Here is a 19,137-nt window from a genome sequence, read left to right as displayed (position 1 = left end):
ATATTAAAAATATAAATGAATGCACCTAAGTAAGTCCCACAGGCCACCTGTGTGATGTGTCTTCACAATGGCTAGTTCCCCACGTTAAACATATAACTCTATTTTCTTAAAAAAAAAAAAAACATTAAATCTTCTATAGATGTTAAAATAATGTCTTGCGGTTATTTTCATCATTTGTGTTTTTAGACTCTTCAAGAATAATATAATTCATTTTTTCAGAATAATACAGAACAATTTAGTAATACCTTAATAACAGAATATTAAAACATTTCACTTAAAAAACAAATTCTACTTTTCTTATATACTTAGAACACAGCCAAGATTGTCTAAGCAGCCAGTAATGTGATAAGGTTAATGCAGGAAAATATGAGTATGGCTCCAGGAAAATGTTTCAGGCCCACACCCTGACTTTATACTTAACGTAAAAAAGCTTGGGACTTCCCTGGCAGCACAGTGGCTAAGAATCCACCTGCCAATGCAGGGGACATGGGTTTGAGCCCTGGTCCGGGAAGATCCCACATGCCGCGGAGCAACAAAGCCCATGTGCCACAACTACTGAGCCTGTGCGCCACAACTACTGAACCCACGCACCTAGAGCCTGTGCTCTGCAACAAGAGAAGCCACCACAATGAGAAGCCCGCGTGCAGCAACGAAGACCCAACTCAGCCAAAAATAAATAAAATTATATCTTAAAAAAAAAAAATCTTGGTGACATGTTTTCCCAACCAATAGTCAATTAGAACTGGCAAATTAGGTGGAGGAAGTTGGGGGAAAATTGGGCCAGAAGAACCAACCAAATTTAAACCAGCAAGTAGTAGCAACTGACCATGAGAGAAGACAGAAACAGACTATAGAAAGCAGACACAGTCGTTTAAAAGCAAAGCACACTAGGACCATTTAATGTAGGGGCAAAACCTCTTCACATTTCCTGAGGGAATCATCATCTAATAATTGGTCTTCGCACTAATGATCCTGTGTCACCAAGATAATTTAAATCAAACTCATTATTCTCAATTTAAGAAGGCAGTGTAATGCGTAACATAAGCGATTTGACAAACATGTTAAAAAATTATGGTGCTAAATGGAATAATTTTCATTTCTCTAGAAAATTAACTTGTGTGGAAGACTTCATTTGTTGAAGATGCCAAATAAATGAGGCATTTTTATACTGTATTATAGTACTAGGAGGAAGATATAGTTTGCTAGCAAAATAGAGTCAACAAATGATAAATTTTGTTTCCCAAAGTTGGTAATTATGTTTGCGGCAAGAAAGGGATATGTTATTAGCTCTGGAAAGTGACATTTTTTGGAGAACTTCAAAAGTTTCCAAATGCCATAGGATAGTATTATGGCATAAGTTTCTCATTCTGAATAAAACATAAAATAGCAAATCAAATTACATGGATACTACATTTTCTAAACCTTTTCAGGTGTCTCATACTTATTCATCATCCATCCATTTATTCTCAGAGACATCACCTTATTATCAACTGAGAAGACTTTATATCTCTCCTACCAAAACTAAAAATTCTTGCACTACAGCAAAGCTTTCCTTTTGCCCGTCCATTGGAAGCCAGTCTGATCATGATAATGCTTGTGACATGGTAATGCCCAGTAGATAAATAAATTTAAAATTTACATATATATGTAGGGTGTGTGGGTATGTGTATAATGATACAGTGTATATTTGGATATATCTATATTCTCCAATTTTAAATTATATAGAGCGAAATTTTGACATACAACATAGCTTGATGCAAGGAGGTTCCTCTATATGAAACAGTTCAGTAGGAATTTGATAGAGCATTATATTTATCATGGGTAAAACTGGAAATGACACTTTTGAATACCATTAAGGAGGCAGCAAGATTTGGTAAAAAGAACACAGGTTCTGGAGTCAGACAGACTTGGATGAATACACACTTAGCTTACGATATGACCACTGGCAGGTTACTTACTTTGAGTCTTGTTCCTTACCTGTAAGATGGGGGAAATTAGTTCAGGATCATTTTGAGAATTAAATGAGATAAAGTGAAAACATTTAGCAGAGTAACTGGCACATATCAGGTATACAACAAATAATAGTTACCTTCCATCATCCTTAAAACAGATTTCATTCCAATCAATTTTACCTTCACTTGCAAACTTGCTGATGCAACTCTCCTTTCTAGATCTTCTACCTGTTGAAGAATACTCAAATCCATTTCCATTGCTTGTTCTTCTACTGACCAGTTCTCCACAATATCTCGAGTTACCTGGTTTTCTTCATGTTCATTTAATTCAATAATAGCAACTATATTTGAAAAGAAATTAATTTTAAAATCCACTTCATCCCTCAATGATTTCTTCTAAAAAGTGAATAAGGTTCCAGGGATAACATATACGTGTAACTTAACACACACAAATGTACTTGTGCATACACAGGCAGATTACTCTTAAAAGTAGGAATATTCTTTTTTAAGAAACAAAACAATATGTCTGCAGGTTGTGAGAAATTGTAAGAAAGTAATACCTATTTAAGAAATGTAAAGAGTTACTGTTTGTTGAACAACATAGAAAAAAAAGCCTATTAGTAATAAATTAAGAATTAGGATATACTAAAATATGTTTTAAGATAAAAGAACTAATTCTCATAACTAAGCAAGAGAGCAGAAGTCTCTTTTAGGTACATACCATCCTTATTTTTGATGCAAGCTTGAGTAATGTAATCCAAGTGTTTCTGAATTTGCTTTTGTAACGCCTTTTCTCTTATTCCTCTGAGATGGAGTACTTTGAGCAAAGCTTTTAGGTCCTCTGGGTCAATAATTCTCCACCAACCAAACTGCATTTCTGAGTTAAGATAAATATGTAGATCTTTTTACAAATATTTTGAATATAAATTAATGGCACAATGCAAAACAGAAGACTTATAACTATGTAGAAAACCATCAAAGATTCGGTTATAATGCAGGAATCTATAACAATAAAATAAAGTAAGTGGCTATAAACCATCTCAATGTACCTACCTTCTGGAATAGGTTTTGGATTAGGAAAATCTACTGGTTTTGCTACTTCAACAGCTACAGGCTGAGTTGAAGAGACTTTTTCATTCTGTGGTACTGGAGATTCACTTTTACTTGAAGCAACATTAGGAGTCAAGAATGAATTACTGTTTCCTTCTGATAATCCCAACCCTGATCCAAGACTAGGTAAAGGTGATGTAAATGGATTACTGGAAGTAAGCACACTGGTGGGCCACCCACAAAACTGGAGTCCCATCATAGATACTCCACTTTTCATCTGCAAAAAAACCCAAAACATTTAAAAAGTAGAACAATCTAAGAAGTTAGGAAAAGTGTTTAGAACCAGAAATTATTTACAAAATTCGGAAAAAACATTCTTTCACTTATCACAATTAGAGGCATACGTCATTTCATTTGCTCCCCAAGTAATTTCTTTTTGGATATAATGCAACAGTAATAAGTTAAAAAGTAATTAAAGAAGGCTTTGACTTAGACATCAGTAGTTCTGATGAATCTTGGTGATAGCAAGTCTGACTCTTCAATTTTCAAACCATGGCGGAGATAATATTATAAATATTCAACTGATTTCCCTTGAGAGAAAATCTTTATGTGGGCAAAGATTAAATAAAGCAACATAAAAATGAGTTACAATTAGCAGCACTAACCTGAAGAGGTGATAAAGCAAATGGATTTAGGCCAACAGGATTCTGAGCAGAAGATGATCCAAGAAGAGGAGCTGGGGCAGGCGAAGGTGACTTAGATGGTGGCTGAGACTGAGGGGTCACTAAAGAAGCAGTTGACATACCTGCATGGGTAAGTGATGTGTCATCACAAGGTGTCCTTGGCAAAAGGCTAAACCACTGTCTATTCTTTTCAGTCAGTGTTTTTAACAACTGGTCATTGGGGAGAGGACTATAGAACTTCCCTGGACCACCTGAACTGGTATTGAACAGATTATTAGAGTCTGTCTTTTCCACGCTGCTTTGTGTTGCTGTTGACTGAATGCTGCCCAATGAATGTTTTCCACTGTTTTGATAAGACAATGTGCACCCATTTGCACTACTGTTTGGTTTGGGGGTTATTACATCTGACTCAGGAGGCATCTTAGCTACTTCTAAAAGCTTGCTTAATTTTGAAAATGAACCAGGTTTCTGAAGAAACAGATTTGTGTTATCTTTTTCTTTAGTATCTTCCTTTTGCTCACAATGATTTGGATTTGAACAATTTAAAGTGTCCTCAGAAGTCTCAAATAGTTCTTCTTTGATCTGGATACTTTCTGCCTTTTTTAGTTTTTCTCTTTCTTTTGCAATTTCTTCTAGTCCTAAAAAATTGAAAAGCATTATAAAGATCAGTTACTCCAGATCAAACCAATACTATAATTATATTCTTTTATTACTTATCAAGTTATATGCATAAATATTTTAGGAAACTTTTCTAGATTACTTAATACTCCCCATTTTCCCCTTTTTTATAGATTAGATTCTTTTGCTCATTGGAAAATTAATGTAATTTTGTGACTAATCTTTAGAAAAACTAAAATATAAAAAATTTAAAAGCCCTAATACACAGCAAAAATTATTATTAATATTTTTGTCTAAATCCTTCCAGGCATTCTATATGTACACACATACACACTTAAACCTATAAATTAAAAAAAAGGAAATCTTATTATATACATAATGCCTAACCTACATGTTTTTCTCTGTAAACATCCTGATATGTCAATAAATATATAACTACATCATAAATTTTAATGGCTATAGAATATTCAATAGAATATAACATAATTTAAATAATCAATCTTCTACTATTAATAGGGCCAAGTTATTCACTATTATAAAAAATGCTATAAATGATTTACTGAGTCCTAAGATATATACTTTTCAGAGTTTTTGAAATATGTTGTCAAACTGAAAGTCTAGATGAATACACGTTCATACCAGAAGCAAGAGCATCTGTTTGCCTACACCCTCAAGGAAACTAAATACTATCAGTATTTTTTGTTTTTGTCAATATCTGGGCAATAAAAATCTAAGCTGCATTTTTTTTTTTCTGATATCCAGTAAGGCTGAGTATCTTTTCATGGGCTTACTGGCATTTCTCCTTTGTGAACTTCTGGTTCATATTTTTGAACAGTGTTTTTAAAATAATTTATAAGAACTCTTTAAAAAATATAAATCCACTACTTTATTCAATTTGAAAAGTAATATATGTCCAAGGTAAAATATTCAGTAATGAGAGGTATAAAAAAAACCCTTTCTGCCCTACTCCCTTCGTCCCTATTTCTACTCTTCAGAGGTAACCATGGTTAATCTATCACGTCTATATATCCTTCTGGAAATCTTACATGCATCTATAGGAATATCATTTTGCAGTATTACATAAATGGATACTACCCTTCACTTTTCTGCAACTCAGAATAAAATCCAAACTCCTAAGCAAGGCCTACAATGCTGTATGGTCTGGTTCCTGAAAATTCCTACAACCTCTGACTACTCTTGTCCTTGCTAACCTTGCTCTTCCTTTCTTCCTTTTTTTCAGCTTCTCAAACATGCCCAGTTCTTTCCTTTTCTGGGCACTTTGCACTTGCTGCTCCCTCCACCTGGGATATTGTTTTGTTGACTGGCTCCTTATCCTTCATGTCTCAGATCAAGTCATTTCCTCACAGAGGTTTTCTCTGATCATTTTATCTGAAGTAGGTTCCCTATTCCATTCACTTGATTTATTTGTTTTCCTGACATATGGCTGACGTACAATATTAGATAAGTTACAGGTATATAATGTAGTGATTCACAATTGTTAAAGGTCATACTCCATTTACAGTTATTTAAAAATATTGGCTATATTCCCTGTGTTGTACAATACAGCCTTGTGTCTTATTTTACCCATTCACTTTAGAATATCATCCTACATATTTCCGTCACAGAATTTATCATTATAAACAATAACCTAATTATCTGTTTATTTTCTACTCCACTCCCACCCACACACTAGAATTTAAATCAGCAAGCTTTTAAAAGTAGAGCAATGTTTCTCTTGCTTATTATTGGATCCCAAATGCCTAACATGGTGGCTGCTATAAAACAGAAGCTCCATAAATATTTCTTGAACGATGAAATAAAAGGATGGATTTGATATTTTCACTAAATACCTTAGACGGTTTTCTATGCTAAAACATATAACTGTACTTCATTTTTTTCAATCAGCTGAATAATATTCTATTTTATGGATACATCATAACTTAACCAATCCTCTACTAATGTTTGAAATGGCTTTCACATGCTTCTCTTGAAATTAGTTTCTACCCCAAATTAAAATCCTATACTTCAGACTTATGCTTCTGGACAATATGGAATAATAGGGACTAGATTTACACTCTTGCATGAAACAACCAAAAAAGAGGCAAAATATATGAAACAACAGTTTGCAAGAAACTGGACTTCAGGCAACAAAAAAAGAAAACAAACACAGTCAGACCTATGATTGCCCCAGCTTATTGCTTTGGGTTAATTTCCAGGCTACAGCATAGGGAGGAAGAATCCAGGTGGAGCCTGGCAGACTCCCTGAGATGAGGAGATGAAACTGAGAGTCCAGGGAGATCAAAGTAGCTACAGTGCCCAGGAGAGAGTACTAGAGAGGAGAGCACTGCATGGAGAGAGAACTCCAGAGATCTGCAGTATTCAACTGAATAATGAGCAGTGTGTCCATGTGAGGAACTTATCTGAGACCAGGAAAGAACCACCTGAAAGGATTGGAGGTGACAGTGCCAGGTGCTCATACTGGCTGGGCATCTGGTACCTGTTCCTACCAACCAGATTGGGAAACCTCAAGATTCACGGCCATCAGGTGGAGTACTCAGAAGGACCTTGCTTTACTAGTTAGGGGATAAACTAGACTGAGCACTGTTTTAGTCCTGCCTAACAAATTTTTAAAGAAAGATCTGAAAGGATCAAACTTCTCCCAAGTAACTTAACTGTGTTCCAGCTAAACAAATCTCAAAAATATTTATAGAAATTCAAAAATATCCAGCACCAAACAAGGTAAAATTCACAATGTCTCGCATTCAATCAAAATTAAAAGACATACATGAATGATACATAATTAGAGAACTCAATCAATGAAAACTAACCTCAAACTGACAAGACAGTAGCATTAGCAGACAAGGTCATTAAATTTGAAAAATAATGGCCGAAAAATTGCCAAATTTGATGAAAATTATAAACTAAAGATCCAAAAAACTCAACTCCAAGCAAAAGAAACATGAAGATACATAACTACTCCAAGACATACCATGATCTAATTGCTCAAAACCAATAATAGAGAAAATCTTAAAAACAGCCAGAAAAAAATATTGTGCCTCATATGATCTTTATGCACTTCTGCACATTTGCCCTTAGAAGACCACCCTACTTCATCACCTCCAATTAGGCCCACATGAAAAGAGTCACAAATATTCTCTTCAAATACCCATGCTCACAAATTTCCTTAACTTTACACAAATTATTGGCTAGTAAGGAAACATAAATATTTGTGCTTGATTTATTCTGAGAACTAGTATCTCAAAAACCACTGTCATATATCCAAAAACAAACAGACCAACCAACCAACAGGCAAGTTTTTTACTGGTTTGAGACTAGCTGATGACTTCCCATTTGCACCTAGGAAAGTGAGCTGATGATACATTTCAATAGCCTATTCGTGGTTGTCTTTAACTTTTATATTCAAATTGCTTAATTATAAACAACTAAACCTCTAACAGAAGTGTAAAATTATTTTTAAAAATTTGAAAAATATACAGGATATTTAGTAAAAAGATTTTTTAAATAGTTGTCTATCTCCTATTTCACACAATCCTCTGTTCTTTCCAGTCCTTACTTCTTTGACATGTATCAATGAGTGTTAAAAAAAAGCCTTCAACGCAGACGTAGAGAATGGACTTGAGGACATGGGGAGTGGGAAGGGTAAGCTGGGACGAAGTGAGAGAATGGCATGGACATATATACAATACCAAATGTAAAACAGATAGCTAGTGGGAAGCAGCCACATAGCACAGGGAGATCAGCTCAGTGCTTTGTGACCCCCTAGAGGGATGGGATAGGGAGGGTGGGAGGGAGACGCAAGAGGGAGGAGATACGGGGATATATGTATATGCATAGCTGATTCACTTTGTTATAAAGCAGAAACTAACACACCATTGTAAAGCAATTATACTCCAATAAAGATGTTAAAAAAAGAAGTTTTCAAAACAGACTAAAGAAGAGGAAAATAAGTAAGAGATGAAACAGGGAGTGCCGTTCACTTGATTGATTTCCTTGGTAGTAACTGCAAGTATATAATGACAAAGAAAATACCATTTCCCAATTAAACCAATTGAAACCAATCCTAATAAGAGCAAGTTTGCTATTGGAAAAGAGACTATGTCTTCTTGAGCTTAATCAGAATCACTTTGAAACCCTTTAGTTTACCTAATAGTTGTCACTGGACCCTAGGGGTCCACGATTCTCAGTTCGAATGAAATTTTTTCCTTTGGCTCTCCTTAGTTGGGCTGAAGCAGGCTAAAACTTTCAAATAGATTTTACTAAAATCTAAGTGAAACACAAACAAAGAACACAAGAAATGTAAAAACATTGGCATTTAGAATACAGGTCTCTGTTCAGTGGCTTCCTCCGAGGGTTCAAAGGCTCTCACCCATTCAGTATAGCCTAACCTCAGGAGTACTTTCACAGCTCCTTAAGTGACTTCATGTTGTCAGTACTACCACAACTCAGCTCCTAGGAGACATCTTGCTATTACTGTGGAGAAGACTCAAGGAAGCAGGTTCTTATCGTTGTCTATCTAGGATTGTTCCTTCCCAGTCTGATCCAGGAATTTTTTTAAAAGATGCCTTTTACCATAATACCTTCATCCTCCAGGTAAGATTCCTCCACTCATCCTAACAGGAATTAGTTTCTGTACTTATAGACCTAATGCTGTAAACATATCCTAATACAAAATGGAAGAGTAATATTCACATCACAGTACAAAAAACTTGTTTCATTTTCCTTCCAATATTGAAGGAATTATCCACAATCCAATATACCCCAAACAGAACAGTGAATTGAAGGGCAACAAATCCTTGGTTTTGGCTGCGTGGCCATGGGGCTTTCTTCCTTCCCACTTTCCTGGGGGCCAGCGGAAGGATAGCAGGGCCTTTAGCCAGCTAATGTCAACACTGTTCTCAGGATCCTCGGTGTGTAGATTTTGATTCTTGGTATGCATACCTGTAAGCACTGTTCCTAGACCCAAAGGTCCCTTGACATGTTTACTGTTACTTAGAGAAATTCAGTGCTTCTTACCCCTTCTTACACTAACCCATAAATAGAGAGCAAGGTATGGGGTATAATGTTTTGTCTCTTGGAGTGTTCTTGTCACACATCCAAGTCCTATGGAACCATTATGGGAGCTGGGAGATCCTATGTACTGTAACTTCTCTGCTTATAAGTTGCCTTCAGTAATAAATTATGCTGTTATTAGCACTATGTATGTCATTAGTGATTTTTGTGACCATGCATCTTGTACAATTGGTGACCAACAAAATCCTGATGTCATGGATTTCTGGAAGGGGCACACCCAGGGGTGGAAGAATTCCTTCTTGGGGTCAGTGGTAATTCACTTGGTGGAGTTAGAATGGTCTTAGTAGCAATGCCTGAAGACGGCAGAAGCCATAAAAGTGGTATGCTAAAGAGGATGACTAGTGGTGATAAGCTGACTTGAAATCCAGTTCTGTCTCTCTTCCTTACCAGCTTAGAGATTTTCATGAGCCCTAAGGGGGGGTGGTAAACTAAAAAGGGTGACGGCAGCCCCTTTAGAAGGGAAAGTGGGGCAAACTCCCACGAATACATGAGGCAACTGGCCCCTGTGTATGTGAAAAGCCAGTTATTGTGAGGCATGCTCTAAAGGAATCTGAGTGGACACAACCGCGGGAGGAAATCCAGCAGTGTGCAGAGTAAGAACTAGGTTCTCAACAGGTCTACTACCATACGCACTTGGAAGGATCCTTAGAGGTTTGGCGTGTTTGTTTGCATGATGGAGGGACAGCAGTGATATTAAATGAAGCTGAGAAGGGGGAACACATGCCCCTGTTACAGAATGAGCCGTCTGGGTTGACTAATAATGCTGAGATAGGCGTTGCCACCCTGTTTCCAAACTGAATGCTTGGTAGTGTTGGTAAAATATAGCCCCGTGGTTTTCCTGACCCTTGAATGTGAGTGGAACTAGATCCGCAGAGGATGTAGCTGTTCTGAGACCCTGGCTGTGTTAGCATGATTATAAGAAAACCCAGGGCTTGAGAGGGGAAGGCCTGACAACATGTTCTTGGTGCAAATTATGTTGAACGATCAAATCAGAACAGGTCCACCTGAGTGGACGACTGCTTTGACTTTACTCCATCACGTGTGAAGCACTGATAGAAATGAAATAGTTCTTTTAGGTCACACACGCCCCATCTCAGGGGAGGAAATGGAAAGAGGGAGCTTAGTAAGTGGTACAGGTTTCCATACAAAAGAAAAACAAAAAAGGAACAAAGGAAGGAGAAGATAAAAATAAAAAAGAATCAAAGACAGGCTAGACTTCTGGCAGAGGCTCCCACACACCACTAAGTGTGGTATTGCTCATAAGCAGAAGGATTAATAGGACAGAAGTTGATGGTTGTGTAATCCTGGAGTGCGGGAATGTGGTCCTATTCAGAAACTTGAAAGACCTACTGAGACCGAGAAAAAGATTCCTGTGAGGTAAGACACAATATTGAATGGTTCACATGCCATACTGAAGAGTTGTTAGAAGAGTGGGAGACACCAGAAGATTAGATGGAGAAGGTCCCTGGTAAGGAATCTCCTTCAGGGATTACAGCTATTAAGCCTCACTCCCACAAACCATCTGGTAAGATCTCATGGCCTCTACACTCCTCAGAAAAGAACTCAGAGAACAGAGCTGAGGGAAATACCCTACATTAACTTGACTCTCTTGAAATGGGATTACATCAGCTCCACCTTATGAGTTTGGCTCAACTCCTGAAGCCAGGTTTCTTTGTTCCCTGACCTAAGCTCTTTCAAACTTAAGGAGGACCAGGGCTGGGCTCAGTCCCCAGGGTCTCCTCCAAGGGATCACTAACCATACTCCTCAGTTCATTATGCTGGAAAGGAGAACAGCCTCAAACGTTTATGGGCTTGCTAGACATGAGGAACCAAGTATCTACTGTTCCAGAATGCAACAGAGCCGTGGCAAACACATTTCCCTACTGGGGTTGGGATTCTGGGTTCACTATGGCTGGAAGACCAGAATCACAACCACTGCAAAAGCTTTTGCATGAACTCATTCCTTCCTCAGGTTGCATACCTGGCATGGACAGACTGGGGTATTTAAGTCCTGCACAAGGATGCCCACATATCAGTTGGACTTATTTTTTGTGACCTCTACTGGTAGCTTCTATACCTGTTGGTCAGGTATGTTGCCAAAACCCAGCTATACTTACAGGGCCAGATTGTACAACAGTGTTGCATACCTGGAGGAGAAAGGTTGCATTTCTTCTTCTTTTTTAAAAAATAAATTTATTTATTTATCTTTGGCTGTGTTGGGTCTTCGTTGCTGTGCATGGGCTTTGTCTAGTTGCAGTGAGCGGGGGCTACTCTTCGCTGTGGTAAGCGGGCTTCTCATTGCAGTGGCTTCCCTTGTTGCGGAGCATGGGCTCTAGGCACGTGGGCTTCAGTACTTGTGGCACGTGGGCTCTAGAGCGCAGGCTCAGTAGCTGTGGCACACGGGCTTAGTTGCTCCACGGCACGTGGGAATCTTCCCAGACCAGGGCTCGAACCGGTGTCCCCTGCATTGGCAGGTGGATTCTTAACCACTGTGCCACCAGGGAAGCCTCAGATTGCATTTCTTAAACAAGCAGAGATTCAGGTAGGGGTACTGAGCAACCTCATTTCACAATTTAACAACCCTGTTTAGTCAACTTTATTTGATAGTAGCACTACAAGTATCTGTGACTAAAGTCTCTGACAAAGAGACTCTGATGACATTTGCTAGCTTTTGGATATCTGATTTCCTCTAGCCACTGAATAATATACACCTTTTCTGGATATGGAGTTACTGTGTCCCTTGTGTGTGCACACAATACACATACTATAAAGACTGAAACGTATTTGTTATATATTGGAGTTTCCAAAAATTATACAAACAATTGGGATTTTTTTCACAGCTTCTGCCATTTAACAATGGGCTTACTAATATGGTATTGGGTGGCTGATTCATGCTCCCCCTTACCCACAGGCAGTAGAGAATGCAGAAATAGCATTCTAAAAGATAGCTCCAATTGTAACCAGGCATGTTGACTGTTCTCATTGTTGCCATTGGACTAAATCTCAGAAGCCTGAATGATGGTGGCATGATTACATGGAGAAGCTCAGAATGGTGTGATTCTGAGGCTTCATTTCAATGCTCCCGTAAGTATTAAGTGCATATATTTAAAATTTTCACTTATCACAGGGAAATTTAAAATTGATTAACAAAAAATCATCTTTTTCAAAATTTCAAAGGATGTGGAAATTTGTGAAGTATAATATTTTACTTCTTTTTCTTTTTTAATTAATTAATTTATTTTTGGCCGCACTGGGTCTTTGTTGCTGTGCGCGGGCTTTCTCTAGCTGTGGCGAGTGGGGCCTACTCTTCGTTTTGGTGCGCAGGCTTCTCACTGTGGCAGCTTCCCTTGTTGCAGAGCACAGGCTCTAAGAGCGCGGGCGTCAGTAGTTGCGGTATGTGGGCTCAGTAGTTGTGGCTCGCGGGCTCTAGAGCACAGGCTCAGTAGTTGTGGCACACAGGCTTAGTTGCTCCGCGGCATGTGGGATCTTCCTGGACCAGGGCTGGAACCCGCGTCCCCTGCATTGGCAGGTGGATTCTCAACCACAGCACCACCAGTGAAGCCCAATATTTTACTTCTTAAATGCCTTTTTTCCTCCTCTAATTCTGCCACCTCCGACTATGTTATCTACTATTAATGAAATTTTGTACACATACTTTTGGGTGTACTGATAAATTAATATGCAAGTCATTTTTGGGGGGTCTATATACTAGCTACACATTTTCCATGCAGTAAACATGATTTATATATAAATTGTAAATTTATCCAACTAATTTGTTGAAATAATTCCAATGAATTGGAACTGCTAGAACTAAGGATATCCAAAATTTTATAGTTTTGAGTCCAAACTAGAGTTTCCCCTACTATATAGATGGGACCTCATCTTGTCCCCCAGTGTTTATGCGGGTATGTTTCCTAAAACTGTACAAATGTTAAATTTTTAATCTTTAGTAATATGATATTTCAAAGAACTTGCTTTTCTTCTGTTATTGTTCAGCTCAGTCATCTTCATATATGCTTAATCCTTACTAGTCACTTGTGTTATTTCATTTTCTTCTGGTTTGTTTTTGTTTTAATTTCCCTTGGTTTATTAATGTCTTTGTTACTGGTTTCTAAGAACTCATTTAGGATTAAGGATGTTAACCATCTGTCATGCAATGCAAATGAAATATCAATATTATATTTTATTGCCATCAATTTACTATAGTGTTTTACATTTTGGTTGTGTATTAAAATATAATCATGTTGTGTTTTAAAAAAATAAAAAAATAAAAGATAGCTGCACCAACCCCTTCAACAATGACCTCTGTAAGACTTGTCTGGTCTGGCTACCTTGGACTGTTTTTACTTTGAATACTGCTTATACCTCATAAAGGTCCTCCTACTTTTGTGAAGTTCCTGGAGTTGAAGAGCAGAAATGAGGACTCTATTTGGTATGCCAGGATCCTGAGTTTTTTTAAATTTATTTATTTAAAAAAAATTTTTTTTTAAGACTTTATTTATTTATTTTTGCTGTGTTGCGTCTTCGTTTCTGTGAGAGGGCTTTCTCTAGTTGTGGCAAGTGGGGGCCACTCTTCATCGCGGTGCGCGGGCCTCTCACAATCGCGTCCTCTCTTGTTGCAGAGCACAGGCTCCAGACGCGCAGGCTCAGTAGTTGTGGCTCACGGGCCTAGTTGCTCCGCGGCATGTGGGATCCTCCCAGACCAGGGCTTGAACCCGTGTCCCCTGCATTAGCAGGCAGATTCTCAACCACTGCGCCACCAGGGGAGCCCGGGATCCTGAGTTTTTAATACCTCAATATTCCTCTCTTTTTTTGGTACCTTTCATGATTGCAGTAGGTGGTTGGGCGGTTCCTGTTGTTCATATTACGGATGAATGGATGGATACAAATGTAGATACTCTCCTGCTTTCCAGATGAAACTCACTAGCTATACCCACAGGAGGGTAAATTTTGATTCTCTCTTCACTCCAAACAGTTCTAAAATTTGTTATACACTCACTCTAGAAGTGGGAGATTTTTCCACAGGCCTTATACTCATATAGGTAATCCAAGATCTGATTATCATCTCTGTGTAATATTATTGATCATAATGATATTATAGGGATTTTTTAAAAAACTTGTGTATTTAAACTTTTAAATAGATGAGTATTAAATCTAACTTTATTAAGTAAAGACTGTGCTTTTATAGAACTTTTAAAAAGTGATAAATGAGCAGAATATAAAAATATATATTGTTGGGTTCCCTGGTGGAGCAGTGGTTAAGAATCTGCCTGCCAATGCAGGGGACATGGGTTCGAGTCCGGGTCTGGGAAGATCCCACATGCTGCGGAGCAACTAAGCCCACGCGCCACAACTACTGAGCTTGCGCTCTAGAGCCCGTGTGCCACAACTACTAAGCCAGCATGCTGCAACTATTGAAACCCATGCGCCTAGAGCCCGTGTTCCACAACAAGAGAAGCCACCCAATGAGAAGCCTGCACACCACAACGAAGACTAGCCCTCTGCTCGCCGCAACTAGAGAAAGCCCATGCGCAGCCACGAGGACCCAACACAGACAAAAAAAAAAAAAAAAAAAAGAAGCATATTGGTAACACTCTATTAACTTTCATTACCCACTTATTTCATGGTAGTTTCTAACAGCTGGTACTTATTCATCCTTATCAGCCTTGCCTCTCAGATATAGTACTTGCCTATAATATTACATATTTACATGCTTTTGTTCTTTGTCTTCATATATGCTATATCTTTCCAATTAGACTGTGATCTTTTTGTGGATAGAGATAGGTTAATTGATTCTTTTTTATTTCCACAGTACTCAGTACAAGGCACAGTAAACACGATTAAAGAAAAGGAATCTACATCTGTTATTTATTTTATGACTTCCATAGCACTTAGAATAATACAGCAGATGCAAATTACCGAATTAATAAAAATTTTATGAGAAAATAATCTTTAAATAAAAAGTTATTCCTACCTTTCCCGTGTACTGTGCAATGAACCCAAATAATAGTATAAGGTACAATTAATAGTTAAATATCTTGTAGCTCTTTTAGATTCATTATGTGACATGATCCTTATAACAACCAAAGAATTTATACAGAGCCTATTAAAATTCTATTGTAGAGAGGAAAATCAGAGTCTAGAGAGGTTAAGTGGTGGGGCCTGAATGGAAACTGAGTTCTAACAACTACAAATTCAATTAATGCTATCTAACTGGAGAGGCCTAACATTTAAAAAAAAGAAAGTCTCCTATAAGCTATTCTTATAAACCTTATAGACATTTAATTAATTATTTACTTACTTTCTTAATTAAAGCATTTTTAGTGTGCCTAGGTATATAAGGTACTATGCTTAACACTATGGAAAATAAAAAGTTGTACATACAAGGATTATCAAATTTAAGTAAAATAAATAAATAGTATGTGGATCAATGTGCCAAGATAATGGTATAATTATTTGGTTTTCTAGGAACTCACAGATAGTAAAAATTGGTTCCACTTAAATAAGCTAGAGAGGAGTTTCAAAAGGGCTAGGATTTGAGCTGGATCAAGAAAGACGGGCAAAATTTAGATGTCTGAAGAAAAGGCAAATTAGCATTACATTGAACAGAATTTGGCAAAGCACAGTGAAGTTACAGGGGGAGGAATACACATGTGTTGAGCAACAGTAAATAGACTGGTTCATGTACATTCATACTGGAGAACCATGTAAAGATCTTTTGAGGTCAGATTTATAGAGGGCCTTGAATGCCAGGTTACATACAGATTTATTTCAACATCTTATAGGCAATAGGGAGTCATTTGAGGTTTTGGAGTACAGACATGATACAATGCCAGAATGCAATGGAAGAAGGGGATTGCACAGAGAGAAGCTGAGGACAGCGGTAATAATTCACATATATATTGAAAAAGACCTGATTTCACTAGTGTTGCAAAGAGACTGACTTCAGATATTTTGAAGGAAAAGTTTATGTCCTAGATAACTTCAAGTTTACATGCCCAAGTGACTACAAATGACGTGACCCTTAATCAAATTGAGGGATATTTAATTGTTCTGGGGTAGGGCTCACTTTTTTTTTTTTTTAAGCTTCTCGGGTGATTCTTAATACAGCTAAGGCAAAGCCACTCACCGGGACATTTCTTTATTTTGCTTTTTAGCTTTACCAAGGCTCTGCATTCTCAAGTGACTCACAGCTTTGTCATTTTAAATTAGATTTCTAGGGATCATATGGTAGTTCTAGTTTTAATTTTTGAGGAACATCCATATTATTTTCCATTGTGGCTGCACCAATTTATATTCCCACCAACAGTGCACAGGGGTTCCCTTTTCTCTACATCCTCCCTCACCAGCACTTGTTATTTCTTGTCTTTTTTTTTTGTGGTACGCGGGCCTCTCACTGTTCTGGCCTCTCCTGTCGTGGAGCACAGGCTCCAGACGCGCAGGCTCAGCGGCCATGGCTCACAGGCCCAGCTGCTCCGTGGCACGTGGGATCTTCCCAGACCGGGGCACGAACCCGTGTCCCCTGCATCGGCAGGCGGACTCTCAACCACTGTGCCACCAGGGAAGCCCTTCTTGTCTTTTTGATAACAGCCATTCTGACATGTGAGAGGTGATATCTCACCGTGATTTTGATTTGCATTTCCCTAATGATTAATGATGTTGAGTATCTTTTCATGTACCATCTGTGTATCTTCTTTGGGAGAATGTCTTTTCAGATCTTTTGTCCATTTTTAAACCAGATTTTTTTTTTTTTGGCTATTGAGTTGTATAAGTTCTTTATATATTTTGGATATTAGTCCCTTATCAGATATATAATTTGTAAATATTTGTCCCCATTCAATAGGTTACCTTTTCATTTTGTTGAAGGTTTCCTTTGCTGTATAGAAGCTTTTTAATATGATTAGTCCCACTTATTTATTTTTAATTTATTATTTTAATTAATTAATATATTTCCATGGTTAAAAATACTTTTATTTTTAAATATTTTAAGCAAACAGTTAAAAAAAGAACCCACCACACTATCCTATTAAATCAACATCTACATCAATTGAAAAACAACTACTTTATATGATTTCTGTTCTAGATGTCTATGTGATTAATCAATCCCCTCTCTCCAATGGACTGTTAAATTTCTACATGGCATGGACTATGTTTTTCATATCTTTCAACTTCCTGTAGTACCTAGAAATGCCTGGCATATAGTGGGTATTCCAAAAAAAAAATGTTTTGCAAGAAGTTTTTCCTCCATGTACCACCATGGGGAAATAGCTATACCCTGAAACCTGTAAGCACTGACATAACGCTTTTGGCCCCATCAGAATTTAAGCATTTGTAAATGTCCAGGTACAGAGTTCTAAAAAGTTCAATTCAGATGGTTTATTGAGCACGTATATGCATTATGTTACATGCTAGTTAATGTAACAGGAATGGAGCCAGCGAAAAAATAGTCCAAAGGTAGACTGTAGAATTGTGTGGTAATTCAGAACTGAAGGAAGGAAGAAGTTTAATGGAGGAGGAGGTGATCACAAATTTCAAACATGAACAAGATTTCAAGATGAATGAGGATTATAATAAGGGTCTTAGATTGAAGCAAGTTACCTCCAGGGATACTGTTGGGATGTACGCTTGTTGGGAAGGTTAAAGAATAAAACCACATGTTGGAAAACTTGAAAATGGGAAGGAAGAGAAATGGAGCAGTAGTTATAAAGAATAATACAGGTGAAGACCTTTGTCTGCTAAAGAAAAAGAATAGTTCATGTTTGATGTCAGAAAGAGTGGCAGAAGAAAAATCATGGAGAGAGAAGGAATATTTATCAGCGCAAGGGGCATTATGAGTTCAAAAGGAATGGGAATCAAGGTTTTACAATGTTTATCCATAAAGTAGATTTGATTCTGGAAGCACAAAATATATTGAAGGAGTAACAGGGTTTTTAAAAAATATGGTTCCTTATATTACTTTGTAACAGATTAATAGTTCCTACCTTCACCACTCTCCATGCCTTCTACAAAAATCCCCCCACATTGGGGAAGAATCCAGTACCGGCGTCTGTAACGATCCTGGCCAAACATCATCGAACGTAAAGAGTGAGAAGCGTCAAAGAGCTTCCTTCTGTACTGACTCTGTTGCTGTTAAAAAATGATGCATATAATTAAGCTATGGATGTTAAGTGCTTTAAAAATTAATACATAAGCGACTTTACACTTATTATGCCTTTAGAGCAGATAAATTTCACTACTGGGAAAAGACAGCAAAAGAGTTAAATATTACAAGCCTGACTTCAATTTTAGTTACACTTATAAATATAGAAATTACTTTGAGGGTAGATGGAATATTTTTGTTGCCGTGGATTAAAGAGTTAAGTTTACTGTATCAAGTATAGTATAGTAAAGCATGTCTTATACTTAATAATAAACAGTGTGACCAGGTATTTCATTAAGCCAAAGCAAATTGGCTTAATTCTATTGATTACAATATGTAACAAGTAACACTCATATATGTAATTGACCAGACCTCTATTTGCCTATTTTTATACTCATGTTGTAAACCTAGGTAACATATGACTAAATTTTGGGATAAATTTGTGATGAATCTAACATGGCTATAGTATACAGGTATCTCATAATATCAATTTCATAATACTTTTAAAAACTCATTTTTTTAAAACAAAAAATTCATCTAAAACTTCACTAATACTACTGAAATTCAATTTTTAATGAGAAGTTCATAAACATTTATAGTTTAC

General features: G+C 37.3%; 1 protein-coding gene across 28 annotated transcripts in view; it reads right to left on the bottom strand.

Moving 5' to 3' along the window:
• Positions 1-19,137, bottom strand: part of BAZ2B (bromodomain adjacent to zinc finger domain 2B) — a 385,223-nt gene that overhangs the window by 24,835 nt on the left and 341,251 nt on the right. For 27 of the 28 annotated variants that reach the window (XM_067741804.1, XM_067741805.1, XM_067741777.1 and 24 more), the window contains 5 exons: positions 18,376-18,520; positions 3,668-4,323; positions 3,006-3,279; positions 2,674-2,829; positions 2,133-2,293 (listed from right to left, as the gene is read on the bottom strand). In XM_067741804.1, the coding sequence (XP_067597905.1) occupies positions 2,133-2,293; positions 2,674-2,829; positions 3,006-3,279; positions 3,668-4,323; positions 18,376-18,520 (1,392 nt within the window). The remainder of the gene's footprint in view (positions 1-2,132; positions 2,294-2,673; positions 2,830-3,005; positions 3,280-3,667; positions 4,324-18,375; positions 18,521-19,137) is intronic. The other variant, XM_067741802.1, reaches the window with a different exon arrangement.

This window comes from Pseudorca crassidens, chromosome 6, assembly GCF_039906515.1.
Source record: "Pseudorca crassidens isolate mPseCra1 chromosome 6, mPseCra1.hap1, whole genome shotgun sequence".
NCBI lineage: Eukaryota > Metazoa > Chordata > Mammalia > Artiodactyla > Delphinidae > Pseudorca > Pseudorca crassidens.
This window is presented reverse-complemented; position numbering and strand designations above follow the sequence as displayed.